The sequence below is a fragment of the Pongo abelii genome, chromosome 7, assembly GCF_028885655.2.
Source record: "Pongo abelii isolate AG06213 chromosome 7, NHGRI_mPonAbe1-v2.0_pri, whole genome shotgun sequence".
Lineage (NCBI taxonomy): Eukaryota > Metazoa > Chordata > Mammalia > Primates > Hominidae > Pongo > Pongo abelii.
In genome coordinates, this window is record NC_071992.2 from 29,738,975 (window position 1) to 29,764,696 (window position 25,722).

General features: G+C 50.1%; 1 protein-coding gene and 1 long non-coding RNA gene across 2 annotated transcripts in view; one reads left to right on the forward strand and one right to left on the reverse strand.

Annotated features, from left to right (window-relative positions):
• SCARA5 (scavenger receptor class A member 5) overlaps window positions 1-25,722 on the reverse strand; it is a 124,038-nt gene that overhangs the window by 30,825 nt on the left and 67,491 nt on the right. The window contains exons 4-7 of the mRNA XM_002818942.6: window positions 21,889-22,563; window positions 9,031-9,111; window positions 6,520-6,618; window positions 4,098-4,154 (exon numbers count right to left, since the gene is read on the reverse strand). Of these exons, the coding sequence (XP_002818988.2) occupies window positions 4,098-4,154; window positions 6,520-6,618; window positions 9,031-9,111; window positions 21,889-22,563 (912 nt within the window). The remainder of the gene's footprint in view (window positions 1-4,097; window positions 4,155-6,519; window positions 6,619-9,030; window positions 9,112-21,888; window positions 22,564-25,722) is intronic.
• LOC134761846 (uncharacterized) lies at window positions 1,996-9,683 on the forward strand. Its single transcript, XR_010141000.1, has 3 exons — window positions 1,996-2,242; window positions 8,358-8,462; window positions 9,552-9,683. It is a non-coding gene; the product is annotated as an uncharacterized LOC134761846 (long non-coding RNA).

Genomic DNA, 25,722 nt, shown 5'->3' on the forward strand with positions numbered 1-25,722 from the left:
TCTTCACCCACCCCTTAGTTGCAAAAACACTATTTATTTTTCCTGCAAATGGACCATCTACTAGGGTAAAACAAATGTATTTCTCTCTTGAGATGTGTATACGTAGCGGGTTTTGTTTTTTTTTTTTTTTCCTGGCCAAACTCCCAAAAGCCAAACATGTCATGGAATGACTGATATCGCCCTTGACTGAAAAAAACCTTTATCTCTCATCAAGCAGAAATCGGGACATCTGGATTCTAGGCCCAATTTGGCCGTGACCTAAGCCGGGTGATTTGGGGGATCCCTCCCATTTCTCTCTTGCTGGTCTCTGTTCTGAAAACTGGTGGGGTGGGGTTGGGTGAGAGAGAGGAATGGGTCTGAAAACCATCCAACCCTAAAATCCTATGACTTCAGATCAAAACATGGGTAAACAATGGCAAGATTTTTGTTCTGAAAAATATTTTAATGTGGACTCAGATGGGTCCTGAGAAGCCTTCTGTGGCATGCCCTGCTCCAGGTAAAACCCCCAACTTCCACGTCCCGAGTGAGGGGTGTCTGTCATGTTTTCTCACCAGTCCCTTTTGCACAGTCACATCCCCATCTGCTGGAACTTCAGGTCTTTGCTGCTAATGGCACAGGCTTTGGAGGTGTTTGGGAGGGTTAAAAGGCCTCGGGGTTACCAGAGGCCACCCTGGTTAGCGGCTCTTCCGGCACGATGTTGGCTTGTGGAGGAGGGTAGCTCTCTGGTGCTGCAAACGCTTTTTTCCCACCCCGTAGATCCTACGGTGGGACTTCCCAGGGCGCAGGGAATGACTAAGAAACCCTCAGACGTGGGCACCATGTCTGTCAGAATTTCCACACTTTTCTGAAAGCTGAGCCTTGGCTCTCCCCGACAGAGCCCGGGTCTCAGGGATATGGTTAATGCTTCTGGGACTGGAATTCCCTGGAAACATAAGCAGGAGACTGAATACAGCTTGATGTTGGTGTGGTCAGAGCATGCTGGTGGGCAGAGGCTGTGGGAAGACACCCCGCAATGGGACAGGCACAGACCTCAGCCCTGAATCGTGACAACTATTCCCCTTCAGCCCCAAGGTCCTTACATCTGCATCTGGAGCTACCAGTGAAAGAGGGGATTACTTGGGGTTTTAAGGAGCCTGGCTCTACTGCCCAAGACCAGGGGCCGAAGCTCCCATCCCAGGGTCAGGAAGTCAGGGGCTAGGAATTTTGTTCAGCCTCGGCCCTGGCCTAAGGAGGTGAGGAAGTCCATCCTCCCCTATGGGCCTCTGAAAATGGGAAGATGGAGGCTGGCCTGTGAGTTTCTTTGTTCTACGATTCCCCTGGGTCTCCCAGAGTCCTCCTCATGTTGGGTAGAGCTTCCTGTCCATGGAGCTGTCTCTGCTCAGCCCCTTCACCTCCCAATTTCACTGCCCCTGGAGACCACTGGGGGTGGGGGTCTTGTCAGAGAGCAGGGAAGAAAAGTTCAGCGTTTTGTGCAAGCTTAGGCTCTAGGTTCTGTCTGAGTTCTGGGCTGCAATGAGGGTGTAGCTCTTCGAGGCAGGAAAGAAAGCCTCAGTCCCTGAGGGGAGGCTGTCCAGAGCTGATGTCACCTCTTGCTGCGCAGTCAAGAGGCTCCAGGGCCAAGTGGAGGAGGGTGCCCTCCCCCCACGCCTCCCCACCCATCCCCAGGGAGCCCTGCACCCCTGTGGCTCTGGCTCTCACCTCCCCGCACCGTAGCTCCGGCCTCAGGGCCCAATCCCAGTGCAGAGCCCACCAGCCTGACTCACAGGAGCAAGGTGAATAGAGACCATGCATCCTCCACAGCACAGGGAACGCCCTGCTGGCTCGACCTCCTCACTGCTCTCTCAAGTCTGCTGTAAGAAGAGCTGCCAGAGAATTCCTGACAAGAGCCCCTCTGGCATGCGGGCAGTGTTTCTGATCTCAAAGCCATCTTTCCACATAGTTCCTCCCTTCCCCCCCGCCCCCATCAGGAGTTGTTTATTTCTCAGAACTAAATGCCACGATCCTTCTCAGCTACCTTGGCAGCATTCTGTCAGAAACCAGTCAATAAACAGAGCAGGGAAAAACAGCCCCCGGAAGACAGCATTCAGGACCCAGCCCTTTAGACAAAAGGGATCAGATGGGGTCTACTAGACGGCCCCATTCAATCAGACACACCCAGTTAAGCAGCCCTGGAAAGGGACTCTAGAGAATGCTAGAAGTACTGTGAAGCTCACAGATGGCCTTGGGGACTTTAGCACTTCAGGTGAGGCGAGTGTGGGAGGTCCAGGATCAGCCTGGGCACTTTCTTGTTTTTCTACGGGCAAGTCCATCACTTTCAAGGACAAGGTGCTGTCACCTGCCTTGCTCCTATTTGATCCTGAATCGTGCCTCAGGGAGGGGAGGGCAGAGAGAAAGCAGGGACAAGTTTAAGTGTCAGGGGGCCTTGGGGAGGCCTCTTTTCGGGAGTGAGGTCTCCTTCTGGTCCTGCACAGCTGGGACTGAAGTGTCATGTGAAGGGCCTACTGCACCATACCACCCTGAGTGTGCTTTATCTCATCTGAAGGACCTAGTAAGACCAAGGAAGCATGAAAATAGCGGACCATTCAGCTGTAGTTTACATCTCAGCTGATATGAGCAACTGAAGAGAAGGCAGTTGAAGTGTCTGATGTGTGCTGCATGGCCAAGAATAACCGTGTAATGATCTGGAGGATTAGGCAGGCACCAAGAAGTGAGGCAAAGTTTCATCATATAGAAATGTTAGATGGTGTGGGAAGATCAATGAATGAGTAATTAGTAATTTTTATTAGCGGGTGTGTTTTGCGGGCCTTGGCCATTAGTGTTCTTATAGTTGAAGTACAACAATAATTTTTCATGTCATTAGTCATGGTTATAGTCCATGTGGGAATAATGGCATATGCTCTATTTGTATCGTGTCCTTTTGGTTGTAGGGTTTGTAGGTTTCTCTTCAAAACCTTCTCCTATTTATGGAGGCCTATGGCTAATTATTAGTGGTGCTGTGGGTTGTGGTATTGTGTTGAATTTTGGTGGGGCTTTTGTGGGGCTGATAGTCTGATTTATTTGGGTGTCATGAGAACCCTTTCTGTGTCCAGCTTGTGACTCTGCAGTGGCCCCTGTCCCTGAGTGTCCAGGGGGGAAGCTATAACACAGGGACTCTTTCCCCAGGCCCCATCCTCCCAGAGCCAAGACCGGAGCCTAGATGCCAGAGGCAGTGATATTCTACTTGCACCCCACGTGGGACAGAGCCAACTAACACCACATGCTGGGTTTGGTGATTTTCTTTTGCTTCTTTTTAAACTTGGCTAGGAGACTGTTCATTCTTCTCTGGCAAGTCTCCAAGATTCTACATGTAGCCCTCTGGGGGGAAAAGTAAACCCTAGAAGAGTGGCACAACTAAATAAGCTGATTCCCTTGTCAACATTCTAGCAAGGACCGCATCAGAAAGATGCCCACTCCTAACCGGGTGGTCTGCCGGATCGCGAGCTCTCCAGCGTCACTCCTCCATCAGTGGCAAACGGGGAAAACAAAGGCGATGCCACTTTGTCTCTGCACCTTTCCCTGTGTAACATCCAGGGAGGGGAGGCCTTTAACAAGGTCAGTAGCTGAATTTGTGCAAGCACCTCTGATGATTTGAGAAAGCATGTCTGAGTGGGTGTATTACACAGAATAATAATCACAAACAGGTACCGAGTCCTCACCAGGTGTCCAGCACGATCATAAGCACTTTACACAGATTAAATGATTCAATTCTCACAATGACCTTATAAGGTAAAGACTCCTGTCATCCCTATTTTATAGATGAGAACACTGAGGCACAGAGATTATACCAGCTGGGCTAGTGAGTGACTGGGGGAAGCCTCCAGATCCATGCACACAACCGCCAGGTTTATGACACCTCTAGAAATGTGACCAGTGCCCCTGGGGTCTATCAGCATCTCTTGCTAGACCAGCAGAGCCCTAAAACAGGTAGGGAGCCTTCTTTGACACTTGAGCCCCAGCCATGGCTCCAGCCTCTGAACCTCCAAACTTATGGGGCTGCTCGAGGGACAGCTAGCCCTGTGCCAACACCATATCCCATGGCCCCAGCAGAATGTCCTTACTGGCATCCCCAGCTCTGTCTCCTTTCTCTCCTTTTTCTCCTTTTGGGCCTCGGTCACCTAAAACAGAGGAGGAAACTGGCATTAGAAATGGAAAGAAATCCTAATTGTGAATAAAACGTTACCTGCAGGAGATTGATGAACTCGTGACCAGAGAAACCCTCAGGCGGGAGCCAGCGGCAACTGGAGAGCCCAGCAGGCAGGAGAAGAGGGCAGCCAATTCTGCCATCTGCCCTGGGTACCCCGAGAAGGAGGAGGCATGGGTGAGAAAATCCCACCCATTTGTAAAGAACCAAAGAGCAGCCTCTACCAGCACAGCCTCAAAGAGCACATGGAATTTTGCAGGAAGAAGACAAGTCAAAGATACTCCTATTAAACACTCAAGGTTTTAGAAGTCCACATCCAAGTTTGTCTAATGAGCCCAGGGGAAAACAAGGGAGAGGGGGCTTTAGTTAAATGGGGGGAGAGGCGGGTTCTATGTTGAGCAGGTTTCCTTGTGGGAGAGACCATAAAACATAAGTGTGAGATACCAGGGAATTGTGGCATTTCCTTCCCAGGATATGGCTAGAGAAGACCTCTTTGGCAAGCTGGCATCTCCCTCTACAAAGCAGCAGAAAATCCTGGCACCACTCACTGGACATTAAAATGACAAGGGACTTCTATTCCAAGGACCCCCAGAAAGACATCTGCCAATCAAAAGCCCATGGGCATGCTGTCTGGTGAAAAAAACAAGCCAGCAAATTCCAGGGGAGAATACCCAGGATGATCCAAGATTTGAGGGAAAAAAAAAGGCAGCCATATACACATATAGGAATGTGCTCAGAAAAAGATCTGGCAGGGTGTGCTCCAAAGCATTGATGGTAGTTATTCCAAAGAATAAGAGCTGGGGGAACTGAGGGGTGGAGACTTTTTGCTTTATGCACTTCTGTGTTGTCTAATTTTCTTTCTTCTTTTTTTTTTTTTTTGAGACAGGGTCTTACTCTGTCACCCAGGCCCAGGCTGGAGTACAGTGGTGCAATCATAGCTCACTGCAACCTCCACTCCCCGGGTTCAAGTGATTTTCCTGCCTCAGCTTCCCGAGTAGCTGGGATCACAGGTGTGCACCACCATGCCTGGCTAAGTTTTGTATTTTTGGTAGAGACGGGGTTTCGCCATATTGGCCAGGCTGGTCTTGAACTCCTGGCCTCAAGTGATCTGCCTGCCTCCACCTCCCAAAGCGCTAGGATTACAGGCATGAGCCACCTTGCCCAGTCTCTAATTTTATTTTCAACAAGCATGTGCTGCTTTTACAATCTGTTTTAAAATCAACTTTTTAAAATGGGATCATAAAAGAAAGGAAAACCTCAGCCTGTTTCATCACTGACCAGAAAGTAAAATAAAATTTCTCAGTGATCCAAGATCAAGAGATCACCCTAGACATGGAGTGGGAATGATTAGCAGTACTTTTCTCTTAGTTTTCATTTTAACAAGTGAGGAATAGAAAGCCTGGGGAAAGAGCATCAGATGTCCTCGTCTTCCGCAGTGATGCTAGGAGGTTTAGACAATGTTGAAGCGAGCATGAAAAGACAGACTGACTGTAAAAGTAGGTTCCCCTAAAATAAACAAGGGGACTGCCTACAGGAAGAAGAGCAAATCAGAAGGAACATTTTTGGCACTGTAAATCTGAGAATTGAATTAAAGTTGTAAATCCTGGGGGAATAAAAGAGTATATAAAAGGTCAGGAGTCTGGCAGGACTGGGGAGGAGGGCTGTCCTGGGCCTGCAGCCCTGGTGTCTGCCCTGCAGGCCCCTTGTTGGCTTTCTCTGGTTACATCTCTGGGCTGCAACCTACCATAACTCTCCCTTGCATTTCTACAGGGACTTTAGCATTTCCACACATACATGCTTGCTCACTCCTCCTGACAGCCCTGTGAAATACAGCATCATGAGGATTTCTAGATTTTTGTGTGTGTGTTTTGTTTTATTTTGTTTTAGAGATGAGCTCTTGCTCTGTCACCCAGGGTGGTGGCACAATCATAGCTCACTATAGCCTCCAACTCCTGGACTCAGGAGATCCTTCCCACTCATCCTCCCAAGTAGCTGGGATTACAGGTAAGTGCCACCACACTCGGCTAATTATTTTATATTTTGTAGAGATGGGGTCTTGCTGTGTTGCCCAGGCTGATCTCAAACTCTTAGGCTCAAGCAATCCTCCTGCCTGGTCCTCTCAAAATGCTGGAACTACAGGCATGAGTCACCACACCTGGCTGAGAGTTTCTAGTTTTTGGAGGAAAAACTAAATGCTTTAACAAGATGAAGAGACTTGTACAAGGCTGACCCGCTGGTCCATGGCACAGTGAAGGTAAGCGTCCTGGTCCCCCATGCCAATGCCCATGTGCTGCCTGGGACTGGTGGTGAGGCTCAGGGAAAACTGAGATTGTTCTTACCTTTGAACCCACGCATGCCCATTGGTCCTGTGGCCCCCAGCTTACCATCATCGCCCTTGGGCCCAGGCAATCCTGGGGTACCTCTCTCCCCGGGCAGACCTAGGGAGAAAACAGACAAATGGCAGAGCCTCAGATGCAGAACAGGAAGGACCCTTAGAGGTCATCGTCAGGTTCAAGGCTCAGCCTTCCCCATGCATCCTCTCTTAGCCTTTGTGTCTGGCTTTTTTCTGTTAACCTAAAGATGCCACCAGAGTCAAAGAGGTCCACACGGACCCTCCCATGCACACCTTGTATCCGTCAGGCTCAGGATCCTCCCACTAGAAAGGTCCAGTGCTGTTGTGAGTGATGGTGGGGGTGCCTATTCCTTTGGGGGTGTCCCTTTGCCCTTCGGCATGCTGGAGACTTAGAATCAGCAAAAACTTTTTTTTTTTTTTTTTTTTTTGAGACAAAGTCTCACTCTGTCACCCAGGCTGGAGTGGCATGATCTCAGCTCACTACGACCTCTGCCTCCGAGGTTCAGGCAATCCTCCCACCTCACCCTCCCGAGTAACTGGGATTACAGGCACATGCCACCACGCCCAGCTAATATTTGTATTTTTAGTAGAGACAGGGTTTCACCATGTTGGCCAGGCTGGTCTCAAACTCCTGTCCTCAAGTGATCTGCCTGCCTCGGCCTCCCAAAGTGTTGGAATTACAGGCGTGAGCCACTGTGCCCAGCCTAGAATCAGCAAACACTTTTTTGAGCGCTTTCTATGTGCCAGGCCCTGCTCTGGATGCTTTTCATAAAGTATCTCATTTAATCATCACAACACACTGGGAGGGATTATTCTGCCTGTGTTACAAATGAGCCAGTCGGAGCTCAGAGAGATTAAGTAAACTGCCCAAGGTCACACAGCAGTGTTGGAGGCAGGATCTGCGCCCTGCTCTTGCTGAAATGAGAGTTCATGGTCGGTCAGCATCACTTCATGCTGATCAAGAGGGCTTACTGGTACTTAGGGAGGGGGGTGGGAGGAAGAAAAAATAGCTTCTCATTTTATTTAACGAAAAAAAACAATAAAAGGTCCCTTCCCTTGCATACACACAGGGAGGTATAGCAAAAGGGATTGGAGGCGAGGTCAGTAAATGGATGGCCTGCTGCCAACCAAGCCCCAGGGCTCTTGGCCATGAGGCCCCTCGGCTACCTCCTGCAGTGACGGTGCCGGCGCCATGCAGAGCCAGCATAAACAAGTCCTTGACCCAGTGAGAGCCCTGGCCCCCGTGAGGCCTGGCCTGAGCGTGTAGTTATCTCTGCAAAGCAGAGCACCCTTAATTAACTGACTAATTGTTCTTTCCTGCTTGGAATATGAGTTGGTTTGCTTTGGGCTTTTTCTGGGACTTGGAGAAATCTGTCTCCCAGTAACGAATTACTCCTCTAGTCCGAAGGTCCAATGGCTGGAAGAGACAGGTTTCTCGGAGAGAGCTGATTGGGTTTCCTTCTTTTCCCTCCTAATACGACATATCTGTTCCCAGAGTCCAACAGCTCCACTGCCACAGAATTCTTGATCTAGCACAAGGTGTGCCCCAGGCTCCCCATCTTATGATTCGCTAGGGCAGAAAATGCAGTTGCACAGCCCCAAGAGCCCCTGAGCAGCCTCAGTGCTGACTTTAGGGAGGTTCCCTGAGAGGGGAGGGCCAGGAGTAGAGACTGGGCTGGGAGCTTTCCTTCCTCCAGGCACTGTCTCCTCTACTGTGTTTGCAACACCCTAGAGATTTAGGAAGCAGATGGTTTGGAGGTATAATTCCTAAAATAACTAACCAGACACATTTCTCCCTCTATTTCCTTTTCTTCCATCACTTAGAAGCCAACAGTCTCCCAGCAAAATGTTGCATGCAGCAAAGTCTCAGGAATGGACAGACTGGCAGGCAAGGTACAACCAAGGAACGCAATGGGAGCTTGGGAGACAGTGAGTCTAAGAAGAACCTTGTCTTTCTAGAAGGCCCAAAGTACCCTCCCCACCAGCCACTGGCTCTTCAGGGCTGTCACTGTGTGCAGCAGGATGGGGAGGGGACGGGTCAAAAGGGGAAGGGATAGGTATTCATGACCCATTCATAGAGCTGGGCAGGGTCAGCAGGAGTCATGGTGGGGCGGGAGGGTGGCAGGTGGCTGGTGATCAGGAAACGCTGACAGGACAGCATCTTTGAAGGGTTGGTCTGGATCTCAAAACATCTCCAACTCCTTCTGCATGCTCTGTTCACACAGACCCTGGCTCCTGGGCTGGGAAGGGGCTTCAGGGAGCTGCAGGCCTGTCCTGTACCTTTTCCTTCAGATTGTGGCACTTGCTAAGAAAAAGTATGCGCTGCATCCCACCGTGACACTAGCAACCTCTTAGTCTCTTGTTGGAACAGAGCGTTTGAGGCGGAGTTGATTGGGCACTGCCCTGGGGAGCCCTGGCATTTATACCATTAAGAAAGTAGGGGGTAAAGATGGATTGGGGATCTCTCCCAGGTCCCTCCCAGGGGCACGCCCATTACCTCGAAGTCCAGGCAATCCAGGGATGCCAGGCCTGCCTTCCTTTCCTTCATCCCCCTGATCACCTTTGGGTCCCGGTGGCCCTGGAAAGGCAAAAACAGCACTGAGGTTAGGGGGCTACCTTCTGGAACAGGACCAGGTCATCTGCAGAGGAAACAAAATGCCCTCTCTGAGGAGAGGAAGGGGCAGCATTAGCTTTGGAAACTCACAGGAAACCCCCAGCCCAGTCTCGGGGGGCATCAGGAAAGGCTTCCTGGAAGAAGTAATATGCAAAGTGAAATCTCAAAGAGAAACAGGAGTTAGCTAAGTAAACAGAGGGGTGGGAGAGGGACACACACACACTGAATATGTGTGTCCCCTCTCAAAACCATATGTTGAATCCCTAATCCCCAATGTGACAGTTTTAAGAGGTGGGGTCTTTGGGAGGTGATGAGGTTTTGATGAAGTCATGGGGGTCAGCCCGTATGGGGTTAGTGGTTTTATAAGAAAAGACGCCATGGAGTTCTCTCTCTCTCTCAAACAGACACAGCAAGAAGGCAGCAGTCTGCACACCAGGAGGAGAGTCCTCACCAGAACCCAGCCCTGCCACACCCTGATCCTGGACTTTCAGCCTCCAGAGCTGTGAGAAATAAATGCCTGTTGTTTAAGCAGCTCAGTCTATGGTATTTTATGTGGTAGCCTGGGCTAAGAGTGAAAAGGGACAGTTCCAGGCAGAGGAAACAATCCCTACAAAGGCTGAAAATGAAGACAGAGATATGTAAGCCACAGCGGGATAAGAGGCGGGGGACACACTGGGATGAGAAAGTGGGGCTCTTATAGACCTGGCCTGAGTGTTGGACTCAGCCCCTCCTGAGGGCACCAGAGGCCACAGAAGTGCCTGAGAGAAGAGCTCAACCACATCTGCATATGAGGAAGACGGCTCAGGCTGCAGTGTGGAAACTGGGTGAGAACAGGAGGGAGGCCGAGGCAGAGGCTTCAGTCCAGCCAGGTGGGAGGTGAGACCCCTGGATGAGGAGTGCAGCCATCAGACGGCTGACAGGGACACATACAAATGCTGCTTAGGAAGTAGAAGAGACTGACTTTGGTGAAAGTTGGGGAGGAAGAGGCCAGTGTCATGCTCAGATGTCTGGCTTTTGCACTTGGATGGAAGAGGGGTTTCTAATCTCTCCCGAGTGGGGCTGCCCTCCAGGCTGGGGCTCCCACGTGGCAGGGATTCTGTCATACATGATTGGATACAGTCCCCACGACAATGCCATGTGCTGCAGTTACTCATTTGAGACCACACAGGCGGTGAGTGAGTGAGGCAGCTGTGGTTTCAACCCACATGTGACCTGCCCACGTCCACTCTGCAACACCCACAGGGCTAGACATCTCACCAGTTGCAGAATCTTCTTGCCACCTATTGTTGCACCTGCTGTTCCCAAGCTAGTGAGCCCATGAGCCCTCCCTGCCAACCTCCTCCAGTCACTACCAGCTCTAAGGTTGCTCACTGCCCCTTCCTTGCAAAACCCTCTCTGACCCAGCGTGCTGAAAGTTAGTGTGAGCTGCTTGAATGCGTGTGCTTGGTGCCATTTGACAAGTAATGTCACCCTGCCTTGTCCTCTTGTCATAGTGACTGTGTCCCGTCTTTCCTAAGAAAATTGCCAGCTTCCTGAGACAGGACCACACTCTTCATATCCCTATACCTGCTGTGAAGACTCAGACTCCAAGCTCTCACCTCCTGCTGCTTTTCAAGAGAAAACGAGGACCATGGGGCTGGGTGCAGTGGCTCACACCTGTAATCCAGCACTTTGGGAGGCCAAGGAGGGTGGATCACCTGAGGTCAGGAGTTTGAGGCCAGCCTGGCCATCATGGTGAAATCCCATCTCTACTAAAAATACAAAAATTAGCCAGGCTTGGTGGTGGGTGCCTATGATCCCAGCTACTCTGGAGGCCGAGCAGAAGAATCGCCTGAACCCAGGAGGCAGAGATTGCAGTGAGCCAAGATCACGCCATTACACTCCAGCATGGGTGACAAGAGTGAAACTCTGTCTCCAAAAAAAAAAAAGAAAGAAAAGAAAGGGAGGACCACGAAAAGCGGTCTTTATAGTGTCCCTACCCCCTTAAAATCATGTCTACCAGGAACCTCAGAATATGACTTTATTTGAAAATAGTGTCTTTGCAGACATAATTAGTTAAGATGAGGTTATACTGGGGTAGGGCAGGCCTCAGTGCAATGGCTGGTGTCCTTATAAGAAGGGAAAACAGAGACACAGAGATATGAGAGCATATGTGGCAACAGAGACAGAGATTGGAGTGACACATTCCCAAGCCAAGAAACACCAAGAATTGCCAGCAAGCACCAGCAGCTAGGAAGGGCCAAGGAAGGGTCCTCCCACTGAGCTTTCAGAGGGAACGTGACCCTGTGGATACCTTGATTTCAGACTTTGAGTCTCTAGAACTGTGAGAAAATAAGCTTCTGTTAAACCACCAAGTTTATGATGCTTTGTTATGGCAGCCCCAGGAAATCGAAACACACAGACTCACAGCCCAGCAGTAACGTCTTGCACAATAAATATTTGATGAATGAATGAGTATATGAGATCAGAAGGTGTTAATAATACATACAAAACAATCAGCCAGCCACGATCGAGATGTACTGATATCTCCCTCACACTGGCACTGTCCTCAGACCTAACCAAACTTGACAGATATTTAATAATTCCATAGCACACACGCAGGGGAAAAAAGTAGTCAATAATTCTTCAATTCACAAGTAATACAGATGATTTAAGAAGGACTAGATTTTGTGATCCCAGTTTTCAGACCACAGGATTGAGTCAGAGAACCTGTTGGGAACAGACCAAAGATGGCGCAGAAATGAAGGGCGGAGTCAGGAAGCAAATGTGTTCCACTACCCCTTCCCAGCGATCTCCCCTTAAGGCCAAGGCCAAGGCTGCAGCAAAGGGAACTGGGAGAGGGTGCCTGGATCTCTGCTGCTGGGCTGGATGCCCACCCCTTTCTCTCTTCTCTGCCTCCACCATCCCGGGTGCTCCAGGAACCGAGCTGGTCACAGATGCAAGGGACTGCACCCTCCAATTTCACCTGTCCTTCAGATGCAGGTGCAACCTGCAGGGGGGTCTTCCCAGGAGTCACTTTCGCCAAGGGAGGATGCTGCCCAAAGACTCTGATGTAGGGCCTCTGGGTGGTAGACATCATCTGGAAGGTGGCATTAAGTATGGATATTGAGTCTTGGGTTTAAGTCCTGATTCTATTAAATGTGCAGTTGTAGCGAGGACTGAGTGGATTCAGTGGCATGATGACTAGAGAAGGGCTTCAAAGCCTTGAGTGAGGGGGGCCATCCCGATCACCTCACTTTGCATAATGCCTCCTTACTTTGCATAACACCTCCTCAGAACCATTGTAGGATGACAACTTCCGGGTATTCCTGGTGCACCTGAAATCACCCTGTGGAGTTTGGCTGGGTCATCCAAGGAGAGGCAGGTCTCAAGAACATGCTACAGATGGATTTTTTTTTTAAACATAACTGTGTGGTTATGAAGGTCTTTACTAGAGATTAACTGGGAAGAAGGTGGGGTGGGCAGTAAAGGTGGTCACCAATTCCCAAACCTTCATCACATCCTCAGGTGGTACAGGCCTGGCTGACTCAGAAGGGCTGATGATTTGGCCAGAGCTTCGAGGGGCCAAGCTGCCAGGGGCTCCGAGGACCAAGTGTATCTTTAAATCACTGATGCTGCCTGTAGATGAAGCAATCTCAGGATTTGACTTTTTAGTGTGTTTACTGACACTATCCTTTCTTCAGAAACCCAAGCTGGAAATCTTGAGCCTGCTCTGATTCTTCTTTCCTGTCCCTCTTTTGCATCCCTTTCCAGCCACATGCATCTGTGATTCGAGGCTTCTCATAAAGGAAAGTCCTTCTCATGTCTCCACCTCCTTCCTCACTGCCTCCACCCTCGTCAGGTCCTTATGGCCTGGCTCTGGCCTTTATAAGAACTTCCCTGTCTCCGTCTCTCTCCAGCCTATGTGTGCCTTTCTGTCTGATCCATCTCTCTGAAATAACAAAGCAACCAAAGGGACTCAGAGCACAGGAAGGCCCCTCACTGCACCACAGTTGCAGCTTCCCCTGTCAAGGCCCCTGCAGATTACTCATGATCTGACCCCTTCTGCTGCAAACTTACAGCTCAGTGCTCACGGTCACCAACTTTCCTCCACCTCTGCACAAATGCTCTCCTCACAGTGTTCCTGAACATTAGCCAAATCCTAAGAGTCCAGTCCCTCTTAGTCCTGAGACTGCCTTCATGCCCACTGATTTGGTTTGGCTGTGTCCCCACCCAAATCTCATCTTGAACTGTAGCTCCCATAATTCCCATGTGTTGTGGGAGGGACTCAGTTGGAGGTAACTGAATCATGGGGGTGGGTCTTTCCCTTGCTGTTCTCGTGATAGTGAATAAGTCTCATGAGGTCTGATGGTTTTATAAAGGGGAGTTCTGCACACACTCTCTTGCCTGCTGCCATGTAAGATGTGCCTTTGCTCCTCCTTTGCCTCCTGCCATGATTGTGAGGTCTTCTTAGCCATGTGGACTGTGAGTCCATTAAACCTCTTTTTCTTTATAAATTACCCAATCTCAGGTATGTCTTTATTAGCAGTGTAAGAACAGACGAATACACCCACGCTTCTGGTCTCTTAGTGTACCACAGGCAGAGCCCCCAAATCTCAGAGCTGGAAGGAGATGGGGAGATCCTCGTGTACAATGCCCCTGTGGGAGCACCCAGAGCCTGGTCAGGTGGCCTCTGCCCACTCCCTGGGCACTATCCCCCACCTCGAACTGTGGTTCCCAAGGAGGACAGAACCTTCTGTAGGGCACTGTCTGTGGCCTGTGCTTTGCACATGCTCAGCACACAATCAGGATCTGAAGAATGACTAATGTGCAGTAGCAGAAGGGCCATGACATCTGTTGTTCCAAGAGGTACCCAGGTGAGCTTTTTCACTTCTCAACTTTCTACACCATCCCATTTCTCATCTCTTCTGTCACGAAGGCAGGCCAGGGCATGGAGGTGGCTGGGACAAGGAGGACCAGGGTCCTGGGGTCCCTGCTCAGGCTCTGTCCACTCATCTAGCCCACTCCCCTCATGCTCCCCCCAGTGCAGTTGCTCCCACCAGAAGCATCTTCCCAATGGGACAAAGGGTCTGGGACCAGGCATTCAGGAGAAGCACCAGGGTTTTCCTGGGGACCAGTCAACGAGGGGAAACCCATGCCTTCTCCCTTTCCTGATCCCAGAACGCATGATGGGGTAAGGGACCTGCATGGGCTGGAATCCAGGAACTGATGTGCCAAGAGCAAATTATGAGGACAGCTGATGAGCCTGGCCTGGAGCCAGCAGTACAGTCAAAACCACCCCCAGAACCATGCTAACCACAGGGCGGCTGACAGGGTGGAGTGGCTCAGCAAACGGCTCCACTTCCAGTACCCTCAAGTCACCAGGGCCTGGATTCTCAGCCCCTATCACCTTTACAATTGTGAGGTCTCTATTTTTCATCATTTAAGGCATCTCTCTGTGACCCTGAGAAGTGGACAAGGCAGGCACTGTCAGCCCCATTTCAGAGCCAAGGAGACTCAGGCCCAGAAAGATGCTGGGACTGCCCTTGCTACGGTCCTCCGAGCCCCGAGAGAGGGTGGTGGGCGGGGCTGGGGGCAACTCCACCCCCTTCCCAGCAGAGTCCGTGTGGAAGGAGAGATGAGAGCTTGGCTCACCAAACAATGTCCCAGGGACCTCAGCCCAGGCCATGCTCCCCAGCCCTCAGTAGAGCAGAAAGGCCACTTTACCTGTCACTCCATTCACAGATCTTCCCCACTTTCAGCAGGTCCCTACCACCCAGAAGCCAGGGTCCCAGCGTTAGCCTGGAATCCAAAGCCCCACTCTGTGACGCCATCCCTTTATAAATATTTGCTGAACTGGACTCTCTAATAGATTGTGTTTTTTCTCACGAAATCAGCCCACAGATAAATCTGCTTTGCGAAATTGTTTTCATGAATCCAGAGATGTATTTTTTTGTCCCAGCTGGGTCACTGGATGGTTTTGTGACTTCGGCCAATCATCTCCCCTCTCTGGCCTCAGGATCCTCAACTACAAAACAAAAAGAGTGGACTGGATGATTTCAGATCTATTGCCACTCCATCCAAATGCTGTGATTCCAGAAAACCTGCATCCTTGCCAAACAGCCATCTGAATGTGACTTTGCTCATGTTTCCCCTTCTGGGCTGCCTCTCCTCTCTGGTTACCTTTCCCCTCCTGGGCTGCCTCCCCTCTCTGGTTACCTTTCCCCTCCTGGGCTGCTTCTCCTCTGTGATGATCTAAGTTCTCTGCTTCTTTCAAACCCACAGGCAGATTTCAACAGACCTGATTAATGCTAAAAATCCAAAACAGAAAATAGACCCCCACTGCAGATATTGATAAGACAGAAACTGGAGACAAAGCTCATCAAAAACTGTATAACAAAGTAAGAGAATAAAAACCATTCGGGTCAAGCTCAGGAATAATGTAAATAAGCTCATATTTGAAAAAATACACATAATTGAGTATTTGTGACTTCTCAGCCAGGAAAGAGCAAAGCGTGAGAGTATGGTGAGTGTATGTGTATATGTATGTGCGTATATGTGTGTGTGTATATGTGTTCATATGTATGTATATATGTGTGCATGTGTATGTATGTGCACGTTTGTATGTGCATATGTATATGTGTATGTGCAAACATGTGTACATATGGGTATATGTGTTTATGTCTGTATATGTGCAGGTATGCGTGTATATATATGTGTGTATGTATGTTTGTGTATGTATGTAGATATGGATGTGTGTGTGTTTAAAAACCTTAATAGAGGAACTAGACAAAGCTAGGGCAGAAAGGCCACTGCAGACAGCAGTATGGGAATGCCTGGAAGCTTTTCTAGTGACCTAGCCCTTGTTCAAAAGCCAGGGTAGAGTTTGGTCCTGTTAAGGCTGCATGGTAAATACATTCAGATATACCAGCAGGAATCTTTTTAATAATAACCACCAGGCACCTGGCAACAGAGACAGGGAGGCAGGAAAGACCCTAGATGCAGTGGTGATAATGAGAGCTGGAGGCCCAAGCGCTGTCAAACTGTGAAGAGCCAGGAGCCCCAGTGCAGTGATCTGCATGTTTGCATCCCCCCCGATTTCACATGACGCAACCTAATCACCAAGGCGATGGTATCAGGAGGCAGGGCCTTTGAAAAGTGATGAGTCAGGAGGGTGAGGCCCTTGTGAATGGGATCAGCATCCTTATAAAGAGGACTCCAGGGAGCTGCCCCATCTCTTCCACCAAGTGAGGACACAGCAAGAAGTCACAAACTATCAACCAGAAAGCTGGCCCCGAACAGGCCCCAACTCTGCTGGCCCCTGGATTTTGGACTTCCCAGTCCTAGAACTGTGAGCGATAAACCTCTGTTGCTTATAAATGGCCCAGTCTATGGTATTTTGTTATGGCAGCCTGAACAGATGGATACACCCACCAAGAATCCAAAGCTTAAAGACAAGAAAGCAGGACTAAGATGGAACTTTCATTTCAACAGAACTGAGTGTAAAACTTAGTTTGAGGACCAAAGAAAGACTACCTGGAGGATCCCACCAGAAGAACCACGGCAAATGAGTGATCCAGGGCAGTTTCAGTTTGAGCCAAGGAGATTGGATTTAGAAATGAAAGAACCCGGATGTGAAGTGTCTGGGGAGGCCTGAGAGGGTACCTTAGCAGGAGGCATGGTGACGTCTCTAGCTTGGAAGAGGAAGGGCCTGGAAAGTGCCTCAAATACAGGGAACACACTCTCCTCTCTTCACTGCTTACAGCTCGGAAGCAAAATGCTTCCATCCCAACAACCAGGGTTTCTGGGCCAGGCAGAGCCAATTTAGATCTTGGCCTTACTGCTTGCCAGTTGTCTAAGAAACAGTGGGAAGGCTATTCAGGCTTCCCATCTATAAAGTGGGCAACAAGACCTTTTTGTAGGATGTGAGGATTCGTGGTCTTGAATGTCTATTTAAGAATTCATGTCTACAAAATGCCTGCCTCATTATAGGTCATAATTCACTGTAATTGTTATTTAATACTAGTTAGTTCCTGAACACTAATTCCTGCTAGGGGCAAGGGAGGTCAAGGAAAAGAGAAGACAGGAAAAGCTAAGATCCCAGGGGCACGGGTTTGGAAGAAGAAATTCTACCTCCTTCCCTCCTTTGATTTCTGGGATGTGAAGGCCCAAAGTGACCCAGGACCAGGAAACCAAACTGGGTAGGGGAAGCCTCTGATCGTCCAGTGTCAATATTTAACAGTTGCTTTTACAAATATTGAGTCTCAGTTATGTGCATTGCACTCTTAATGCTGGGGGACACAGAGACACACAGATCCAGGTGGACTATGGGGTAACAGAATGAGAACCAGGCATTGGGGTTAAAGGTCCTGATCATTGAACTGTACACCTAAAAAGGGGGGATTCCATGGCATGTAAATTACACCTTATTAAAGCTGGATCATTACCAGCCGTGAGGCCTTGAGCAAGGCAGGGACTTCCTCCCTGAGCCTCAGTTGTTTTCCTGCCAAAATCCTACCCTTCCCTCTACAACATCTGCCTTAAACGACCTCACAGACTCTCCTCAGGCCCCATTTTAAACAAAACAGGGAACAAAAGGGCTGTGCAAACTGGAAAGGATGCAGAGGCCCCATCATTATACTTGCACTCTGATAAATGCAGAAACTCAAAAGAGGGAGACTTCAGGGAGCTAGAAAGGTTGGGGGGGTTCAGTAGGATTTGGGTGGGTGAGGAGGAGGAAAAAGAGGAAAAGGAGGAAAAGGCAGAGGAGGAAGAGGAAAAGGAGGAGAAAAGAAGGAAGACAAAGAGGAGAAGGAAGAAGAGGAGGAGAAGGAGGAGGAAGAGGAGGGGGAGCAGGAGGAGGAAGAGGAGGGGGAGCAGGAGGAGGAAGAGGAGGAGGAGGAAGAAGAGGAAGATGAGGAGGATAAAGAGGAGCAGGGAAAGGAAGAGGAGAAGGAGAAGGAAGAAGAGGAGGAGAAGGAAGAAAGGGTGGAGGAGAAGGAAGAAAGGGTGGAGGAGAAGGAAGAAAGGGTGGAGGAGGAGGAGGAAGAGGAGAAAGAGGAGGAGGAGGAGGAGGAAGAGGAGAAAGAGGAGGAGGAGGAGGGGAAGGAAAAGGATAAGAAAGAAAGAGAAGAGGAGAGAGAAGAAGAGGAGAAGGAGGAGGAGGGGAAGAAAGAGGAGGAGGAGGAAGAGGAGGAGGGGAAGGAGGAGGAGGAAGAGGAGGAGGAGGAAAAGGAGGATGAGGAGGAAGAGGAGGAGGAGGAAGAGGAGGAGGAGGAAGAGGAGGAGGAGGAAGAGGAGGAGGAGGAAGAGGAGGAGGAGGAAGAGGAGGAGGAGGAAAAGGAGGATGAGGAGGAAGAGGAGGAGGAGGAAGAGGAGGAGGAGGAAGAGGAGGAGGAGGAAGAGGAGGAGGAGGAGGAAGAGAGGAGGAGGAGGAAGAGGAGGAGGAGAAGGAGGAAGACGAGGAGGAGGAGGGGAGGGAAGAGGTGGAAGAGGAGAAAGAGGAGGAAGAGGAGAAAGAGGAGGAAAAGGAGGAGAAGGAGGAGGAAGAGAAGAGGAGGAGGGGAAGGAGGAGGAAGAGAAGAGGAGGAGGAGGGGAAGGAGGAGGGGAAGGAGGAGGAGGGGAAGGAGAAGAAGGAGGAGGAAAGGGAGGAGGAGGAGAGAAGGGAGGAGGAGGAGAGAAGGGAGGAGGAGAAAATGGAGGAGGAGGAGAGAATGGAGGAGGAGGAGAAGACAGAGGAGGAGGAGGAGGAGAAGAAAGAAGAGGAGGAGAAGGAAGAAGAGGAGGAGAAGGAAGAAGAGGAGGAGAAGGAAGAAAGGGCAGAAGAGAAGGAGGAAGAGGAGAAAGAGGAGGAGGAGGAGGGGAAGGAAGAGGATAAGGAAGAAAGGGAAGAGGAGAGGGAAGAAGAGGAGGAGGGGAAGGAAGAGGAGGAGGAAGAGGAGGAGGAGGAAGAGGAGGAGGAGGAAGAGGAGGAGGAGGAGGAAGGGGAGGAGAAGGAGGAGGAGGAGGAGAAGGAGGAGGAGGAGGAGAAGGAGGAGGAGAAGGAGAAGGAGGAGGAGGAGGAGAAAAGGAGAAGGAGGAGGAGGGGAAGGAAGAGGAGGAGGAGGAGGAACAGGAGAAGGAGGAGGAATGGGAGGAGGAGGAGAGAATAGAGGAGGAGGACAGAAGGGAGGAGGAGGACAGAAGGGAGGAGGAGGAGAGAAGGGAGAAGGAGGAGAGAAGGGAGGAGGAGGAGAAGGAAGAGGAGGAGGAGAAGGAAGAGGAGGAGGAGAAGGAAGAGGAGGAGGAGAAGGAAGAGGAGGAGGAGAAGGAAGAGGAGGAGGAGAAGGAAGAAAAGGAGGATAAGGAAGAAGGGGATGGGCAGAGGAAGAGGGGGAAGAGGGGGAAGAGGAGGAGGAGGGAATGGAGAAGGAAGATAAGGAGAAGGAGGAGGAGGAAGAGAAAGAGGAAAGAGGAGAAGGAAGCGGAAGAGGTGAAGGAGGAGGAGGAGGAGGAGGAGGGCTCTGCAGGTGCAGGAGCCTCTGGAGCACAGCTGTCAGTGGGGAAGGTGGGCTGTGCTTCCAGGGCAGTGACGAGATGTGCCCCACTAGACTGGATGCATCACCCACGGCAAGACCATGTATGGCCCTTGAGTTAAACAATTAAATATCTCAAGAACATCACATGTTTCTGGTTTCGTTTGAAACACAGGCAGACCTTGTCAACCTGGGCCCACCTTCCAGCCTGGCAAAAATGGGCTAGACCTGCCAAAACCCTTAACACTCCCCTGACATTGCAGTCTCTACTCCTTGACATTGCTCACTGGCCCCTGCAGCAGTTCTCTCTGTGCCCCCTAGCATGAGCGGCAGTGGAAGAGAAGGCAGGCAGGACAGGATAGGAAAACAATGGGAAGCACACTAGCTCTGGGATCAGAAAGGCCAGCATGTAAATGCTGGTCCATCACCTCCTGGCCCTGTGGCTGTGGGCAAGCTATGGAAGCTTCCCAAATCTCAGTGTGCTTGTCAATAAAATAGGGAAAACATCACTCCCTTGGACAGACATTATTTTCAAAAGATGCCCACATGAGATACACCTGGCACAGTAGGTAACACATACTAGATGCTCACAATGGTATTATTTGTGCTGATGGCAGACTAAGGAATTTCTAATGAACCCAGTGGGCCCTGGGGAGCCACAGTGGGCTTTGAGCAGGGGGATGATGTGGGAGAAGTGCATTTCATGAAGGGTGTTTCTGATGGTGAGTGCAGCAGGAAGGAATGGGGGGAGGGAAGGGGACCAGTTTGTTAGGAGTGAAGAAAGGGAGTTGGGTCTCTAGGTTCTATCATTTGTGGGCCCACAGCACGAGTACAATGGAGGCCCATACATTTTTGCATTTTTGCCATTATAATTAAGATTACAAATGGACTGGCATTCCATAGTCCCAGCACTTTGGGAAACCAAGGTGGGAGGATCACTTGAGGCCAGGAGTTCAAGACCAGCCTAGGCAACATAGCAAGACCTTATCTCTAAAAAGTAATAATTTTTTAAAAACTGGCCAGGTATAGTGGCTCATGCCTGTAATCCCAGCACTTTGGGAGGCCGAGGCAGGAGGATCACCTGAGGTCAGGAGTTCGAGACCAGCCTGGCCAACATGGCGAAACTCCGTCTTCTACTAAAAATACAAAAATTAGCCAGGAGTGGTGGCACACACCTGTAATCCTAGCTACTCAGAAGTCTGAGGCAGGAGAATCGCTTGAACCTGGGAGGTGGAGGTTGCAGCGAGCCAAGATCATGTCACTGAACTCCAGCCTGAGAGACAGAGTGAGACTCCATCTCAAAAAAAAACAAAAAACAAAAAAACACCAAACAAAAAAATGTAGTGGGGCATGGCAGCGTGCACCTGTAGCCCTAACTACTTGGAAGGCTAAGGCAGGAGGATCACTTAAACCCAGGAGTTTAAGGCTGCCATGATCACACCACTGCCCTCCAGCCTGGGCAACAGAGCCAGACCCCAACTTGAAAACAAAAAATAAAACAACAACAAAAACAGTTACAGGGCGCCTGTAGTCCCAGCTACTTGGGAGGCTGAGGCAGGAGAATGGCGTGAACCCGGAAGATGGAGCTTGCAGTGAGCCGAGATCACGCCACTACACTCCAGCCTGGGCTACAGAGCAAGACTCCGTCTCAAAAAAAAAAACAAAAAACAAAAAACAAAAAAACAAAATACAAAACAAACAAAAAACAGTTACAAATGAAACCAACAGATCGTTCAATGAAATACATTCTTTTGCCTAAATGAATAAGTCTTCGTAAGAGCCTAGAAGGCCAGGTTCAAGTTGGGAATTCTCTAACTCCAGATCTCCACCCTGGGAATGACACTAGAGGAGCCCCTCTCTACTCCCGGCCTGAGCCGGTTGTTCTGCCCCCAGCCTCAAGCTCTTGGAGGCTCCAGCACACCCATGCAAGCTGACCACCAGGCTTCCATTAGCCACTGCTGGAGCAAACTCTCACACCTAGAAGAGTGGCCACTGAATCTGCTCTCTACCCGAGGGAAGTTTACCTGGGAAGAGACCTGTGCAAGCCCTGGAAGTGGGTACATGCCATTTGGGCAGAAAATTCCAGAGTCCTGTAGGGCAAGACTTAGAGAGCATGGACTGGGAACGGCAAGTGCACTTGGGGATGGGGTGGGGGTGGGGTACTCCTGGATTCTTGGGGAGGGGCGTGCAGGAGGAAGACCCCATCAGGAGGGGCCGTGGGTAGAGGCAGCAAGGGCCTGGCGGTACCTTTGGCGAGGGAGATGTTCCGCAGCGCGATGGAATGCTCCCAGTCCTTGAGGCGCAGGTCCTCGGTGACCGCGTTGAGCATGGCCAGCTCCTGCTTCAGCTGCAGCTCCATGCCCACTTGCGCCAGGCGCAGGCGGCGCGTGTCCTCGCTGGCGTTGCTCACCAGCACCCGCAGGTCCTGCAGCCGCGTGCGGTGGAGGGCCACATCGTAGGACAGGCTGTGGTTGAGGCCGCGCAGCACGCCGCCCACGTCGGCCAGCTCCTCGCCCAGGATGCCCACCCTGCGCGCCAGCCTGTCCAGCAGGCCCGCGTGGCGCCTCAGCAGCAGCTGGCTACTGTTGCTCTCCACCTGCAGCTGGTACAGCTCCAGCTGCGCCGTGTCGCTCTGCTGGCCCGTGCGGTCCCGCAGCAGGGCCACTGCCTGCTCGGTCTGCACCGCCTGCGCCTGCAGCCCCCACAGCGCGCCCTCCAGCCGCTGCACTGCGCCCGCCAGCGCCAGCAGCGAGTCTGACTGGTTCTGCAGCGCGTCCTGCACCTTCCACACCTGCTCGGTCAGGTCCGCTTGCAGCGGAGCCTGCAGCAGCCGCAGCTGCAAGTCCCGGAAACTCTCATTCAGCCGGTTCACATTGCGAGTCAGGGCCTTCAGGTCGTCAGGGGAGCTGCGCGGCCTGGACACTGCGGAGGAGGAGGAGGGGAGATGTGAGCATCGCTGGGGAGGAAGGCCCCGGGTGACAAGAGACGAACCCAGTCAGAGCCTGGCATGCAGTAGGTGCTCAATAAATGTTAGACGAATAAAAAGCAGAGGTGGTGTGCTGAGCGCTTTACTAGATCCCAGGTATTGTGTTAACCAGTGGTCCCCAAACCTGCCTGCACATTAGATTACCTGGCTAGGTGTCTTACCTGCAGAAATTGTGATTAAATTGGTATGCGGTGTTACCTGGGCTTTGGAATTTTTAGAAGATCCAGAAGTAATTCTAAGGTGCAGACAAGTTTGTGAGCTGCTGTTCTAGTGTAACTATCATGGGTTAATTCAGTGGACCCCTATGAAACTGCCAGTTGCAAATGTTGAAAAGCAGTTGCATATCAGCAGTTTCATGTAGGTCAGCTTAAGATGTTGGGTGGTGTTATCCTCTCAACTTTAGAGGGTGGGTACCTGCTGCAATCTGAATAAGCCCCCCAAAATTCAAATGTGGAAACTTAATCACCAAAGTCATCGTAAGAGAGGGGGTCTTTAGGAAGTGATTGAATCATGAAGGCAGAGCCCTCACGTATTAGATTAGCGACTTTATAAAAGAGGTTTGAGGGAGCTGTTTGCCCTTCTTGCCACGTGAGGACACATAGAAGGCACCATCCATGAGAAACAGGCCCTCACCAGACATGAATCTGCTGGCACCTTTATCTTGGACTTCCCAGCCTCTAGAACCATGAGTAATACATTTGTTTATAAATTACCCAGTCTACAGTATTTTGTTATAGCAGCCTGAACAGACTAAGACAGTACCATTCTTATTCCCTTTTACAGTTAGAGCTATTAGCATTGCCAAGGGTAAAAATTTACAGCAAGTAAACCTTAACTAAGAATGCTTGCTCCAGAGCCTGGGGGCTTCCCCTCAAGTCAGCTCCAGGACTGCCTAAAGGAAGAGCACCCCAGCAGCAGACTCAGCCAGGCTCAAGGCCACCGTGTCTATTTTCTGGCCTCCTGAGTTCAGGGCCCTTTCCCTTCTGCTCACGTGCTGTGCCAACAGCCTGTCTGGGTGTTCTCAGAGTGTTCTCATGACTTCTGATAAGCCACGGTGTCTCCTGGAGCTCCAGGGGCATCATGAGAAGAAACTGACGTGAAATTATCAAGCTTTCCATTCTCCAACAGCCCTGTCTCAATACTTGTCACCCAATCAGAGTCCATGATTGGACAGACATAATCCAATGAAGACTGCTTTTATATTGATATGCTCCTTCTCTGCGTCTTCTACTTCTTTGTGTTGTTTGTTTGTTGTTTTTTGTTTGTTTTTGTTTTGTTTTGTTTTTTTGAGACAGAGTCTCCCTCTGTCACTCTGTCGCCAGGTTGGAGGGCAGTGGTGCGATCTTGGCTCACTGCAACCTCTGCCTCCCAGGTTCAAGTGATTCTCCTGCCTCAGCCTCCCAAGTAGCTGGGACTACAGGTGCATGCCACCACGCCCAGCTAATTTTTGTATTTTAATAGAGATGGGGTTTCACCATGTTGGCCAGGATGGTCTCGATCTCTTGACCTTGTGATCTGCCCGCCTTGGCCTCCCAAAGTGTTGAGATTACAGGTGTGAGCCACTGCACCCGGCCCTACTTCTTCTTCTAGATCCTCTATTTCCTCTTCAGCAAAAAACCCATCCCTGTGATCCCCCACCCCTTCCTCTTGGAGGGTTCCCTTTTCTTGGTTATAAGCAGCTATTGCATAATACTAAGAAGAGTGATGTGTGTCTTCATCGTTAGAATCTAGCATCCTTGTATCTCTTGGGAGGTTGTGGACTGTTCTGACTCAGGTATGCTACAAATCCTGAGTGGGGATGTCTAGGGATGCTCATTGTCTGTTAGCTGTGTCCTGTCCACAGCTGTTCCCCACTCTGCTCTGCATACCACAGAAAGGGAAATAAGGCCTGGTGGTGGGCTAGGTAGGAGGCGGGGGCAGATGAGGCACAGAACAAATTCCGCCTTGAAAATCTTGGAGGTAACCGGGGAACTTGGTACACAGCTTGTTCAAACAATGAGAAAAATTAGACGGAATAAGTTCTCATCCAGAACTTCACATTGAGAAGGAGGGATATAGGTTGTGAGGGCTCTCTAGCCATGGAAAGACCAGCTGTTACAATCTTTCAGTGATGCTTCTGGAAGCACACGGCATTTGTGGTGGCCACCCTGGAGGAGATAAGTCATTTCAGCTTAGGCTCAGAGGCTCACAGGGCTGAAGGGGTCTTGGAGCCTTGCCTCGACTTCTCCCCCACCCAGCACTTTAATCTAAGAAGGTCACATTGCAAAAGGGTCCTGGCACCCCTGCTTACACCAGTCTCTCCATCTTCAGTTAGTGCTGACTGTCAGAATTTTATGTATTCTGTTCAGACTTAAAATTTGCCTTCTTGTATTCAATTAGGAAAACAGGAAGTCAAATTGTCCCTGTTTGCAGATGACATGATTGTACATTTAGAAAACCCCATCACCTCAGCCCAAAATCTCCTTAAGCTGATAAGCAATTTCAGCAAAATCTCAGGATACAAAATCAATGCACAAAAATCACAAGCATTCCTATACACCAATAACAGACAAATAGAGAGCCAAATCATGAGTGAACTCCCATTCACAATTGCTACAAAGAGAATAAAATACCTAGGAATCCAACTTACAAGGGATGTGAAGGACGTCTTCAAGGAAAACTACAAACCACTGCTGAACAAAATAAAAGAGGACACAAACAAATGGAAGAACATTCCATGCTTGTGAATAGGAAGAATCAATATTGTGAAAATGGCCATACTGCCCAAGGTAATTTATAGATTCAATGCCATCCCCATCAAGCTACCAATGACTTTCTTCACAGAATTGGAAAAAACTACTTTAAAGTTCATATGGAACCAAAAAAGAGCCTGCATTGCCAAGACAATCCTAAGCAAAAAGAACAAAGCTGGAGGCATCACACTACCTGACTTCAAACTACACTACAAGGCTACAGTAACCAAAACAGCATGATACTGGTACCAAAACAGAGATATAGACCAATGGAACAGAGCGGATGTCTCAGAAATAACACTACACATCTACAATCAACTGACCTTTGACAAACCTGACAAAAACAAGAAATGGGGAAAGGAT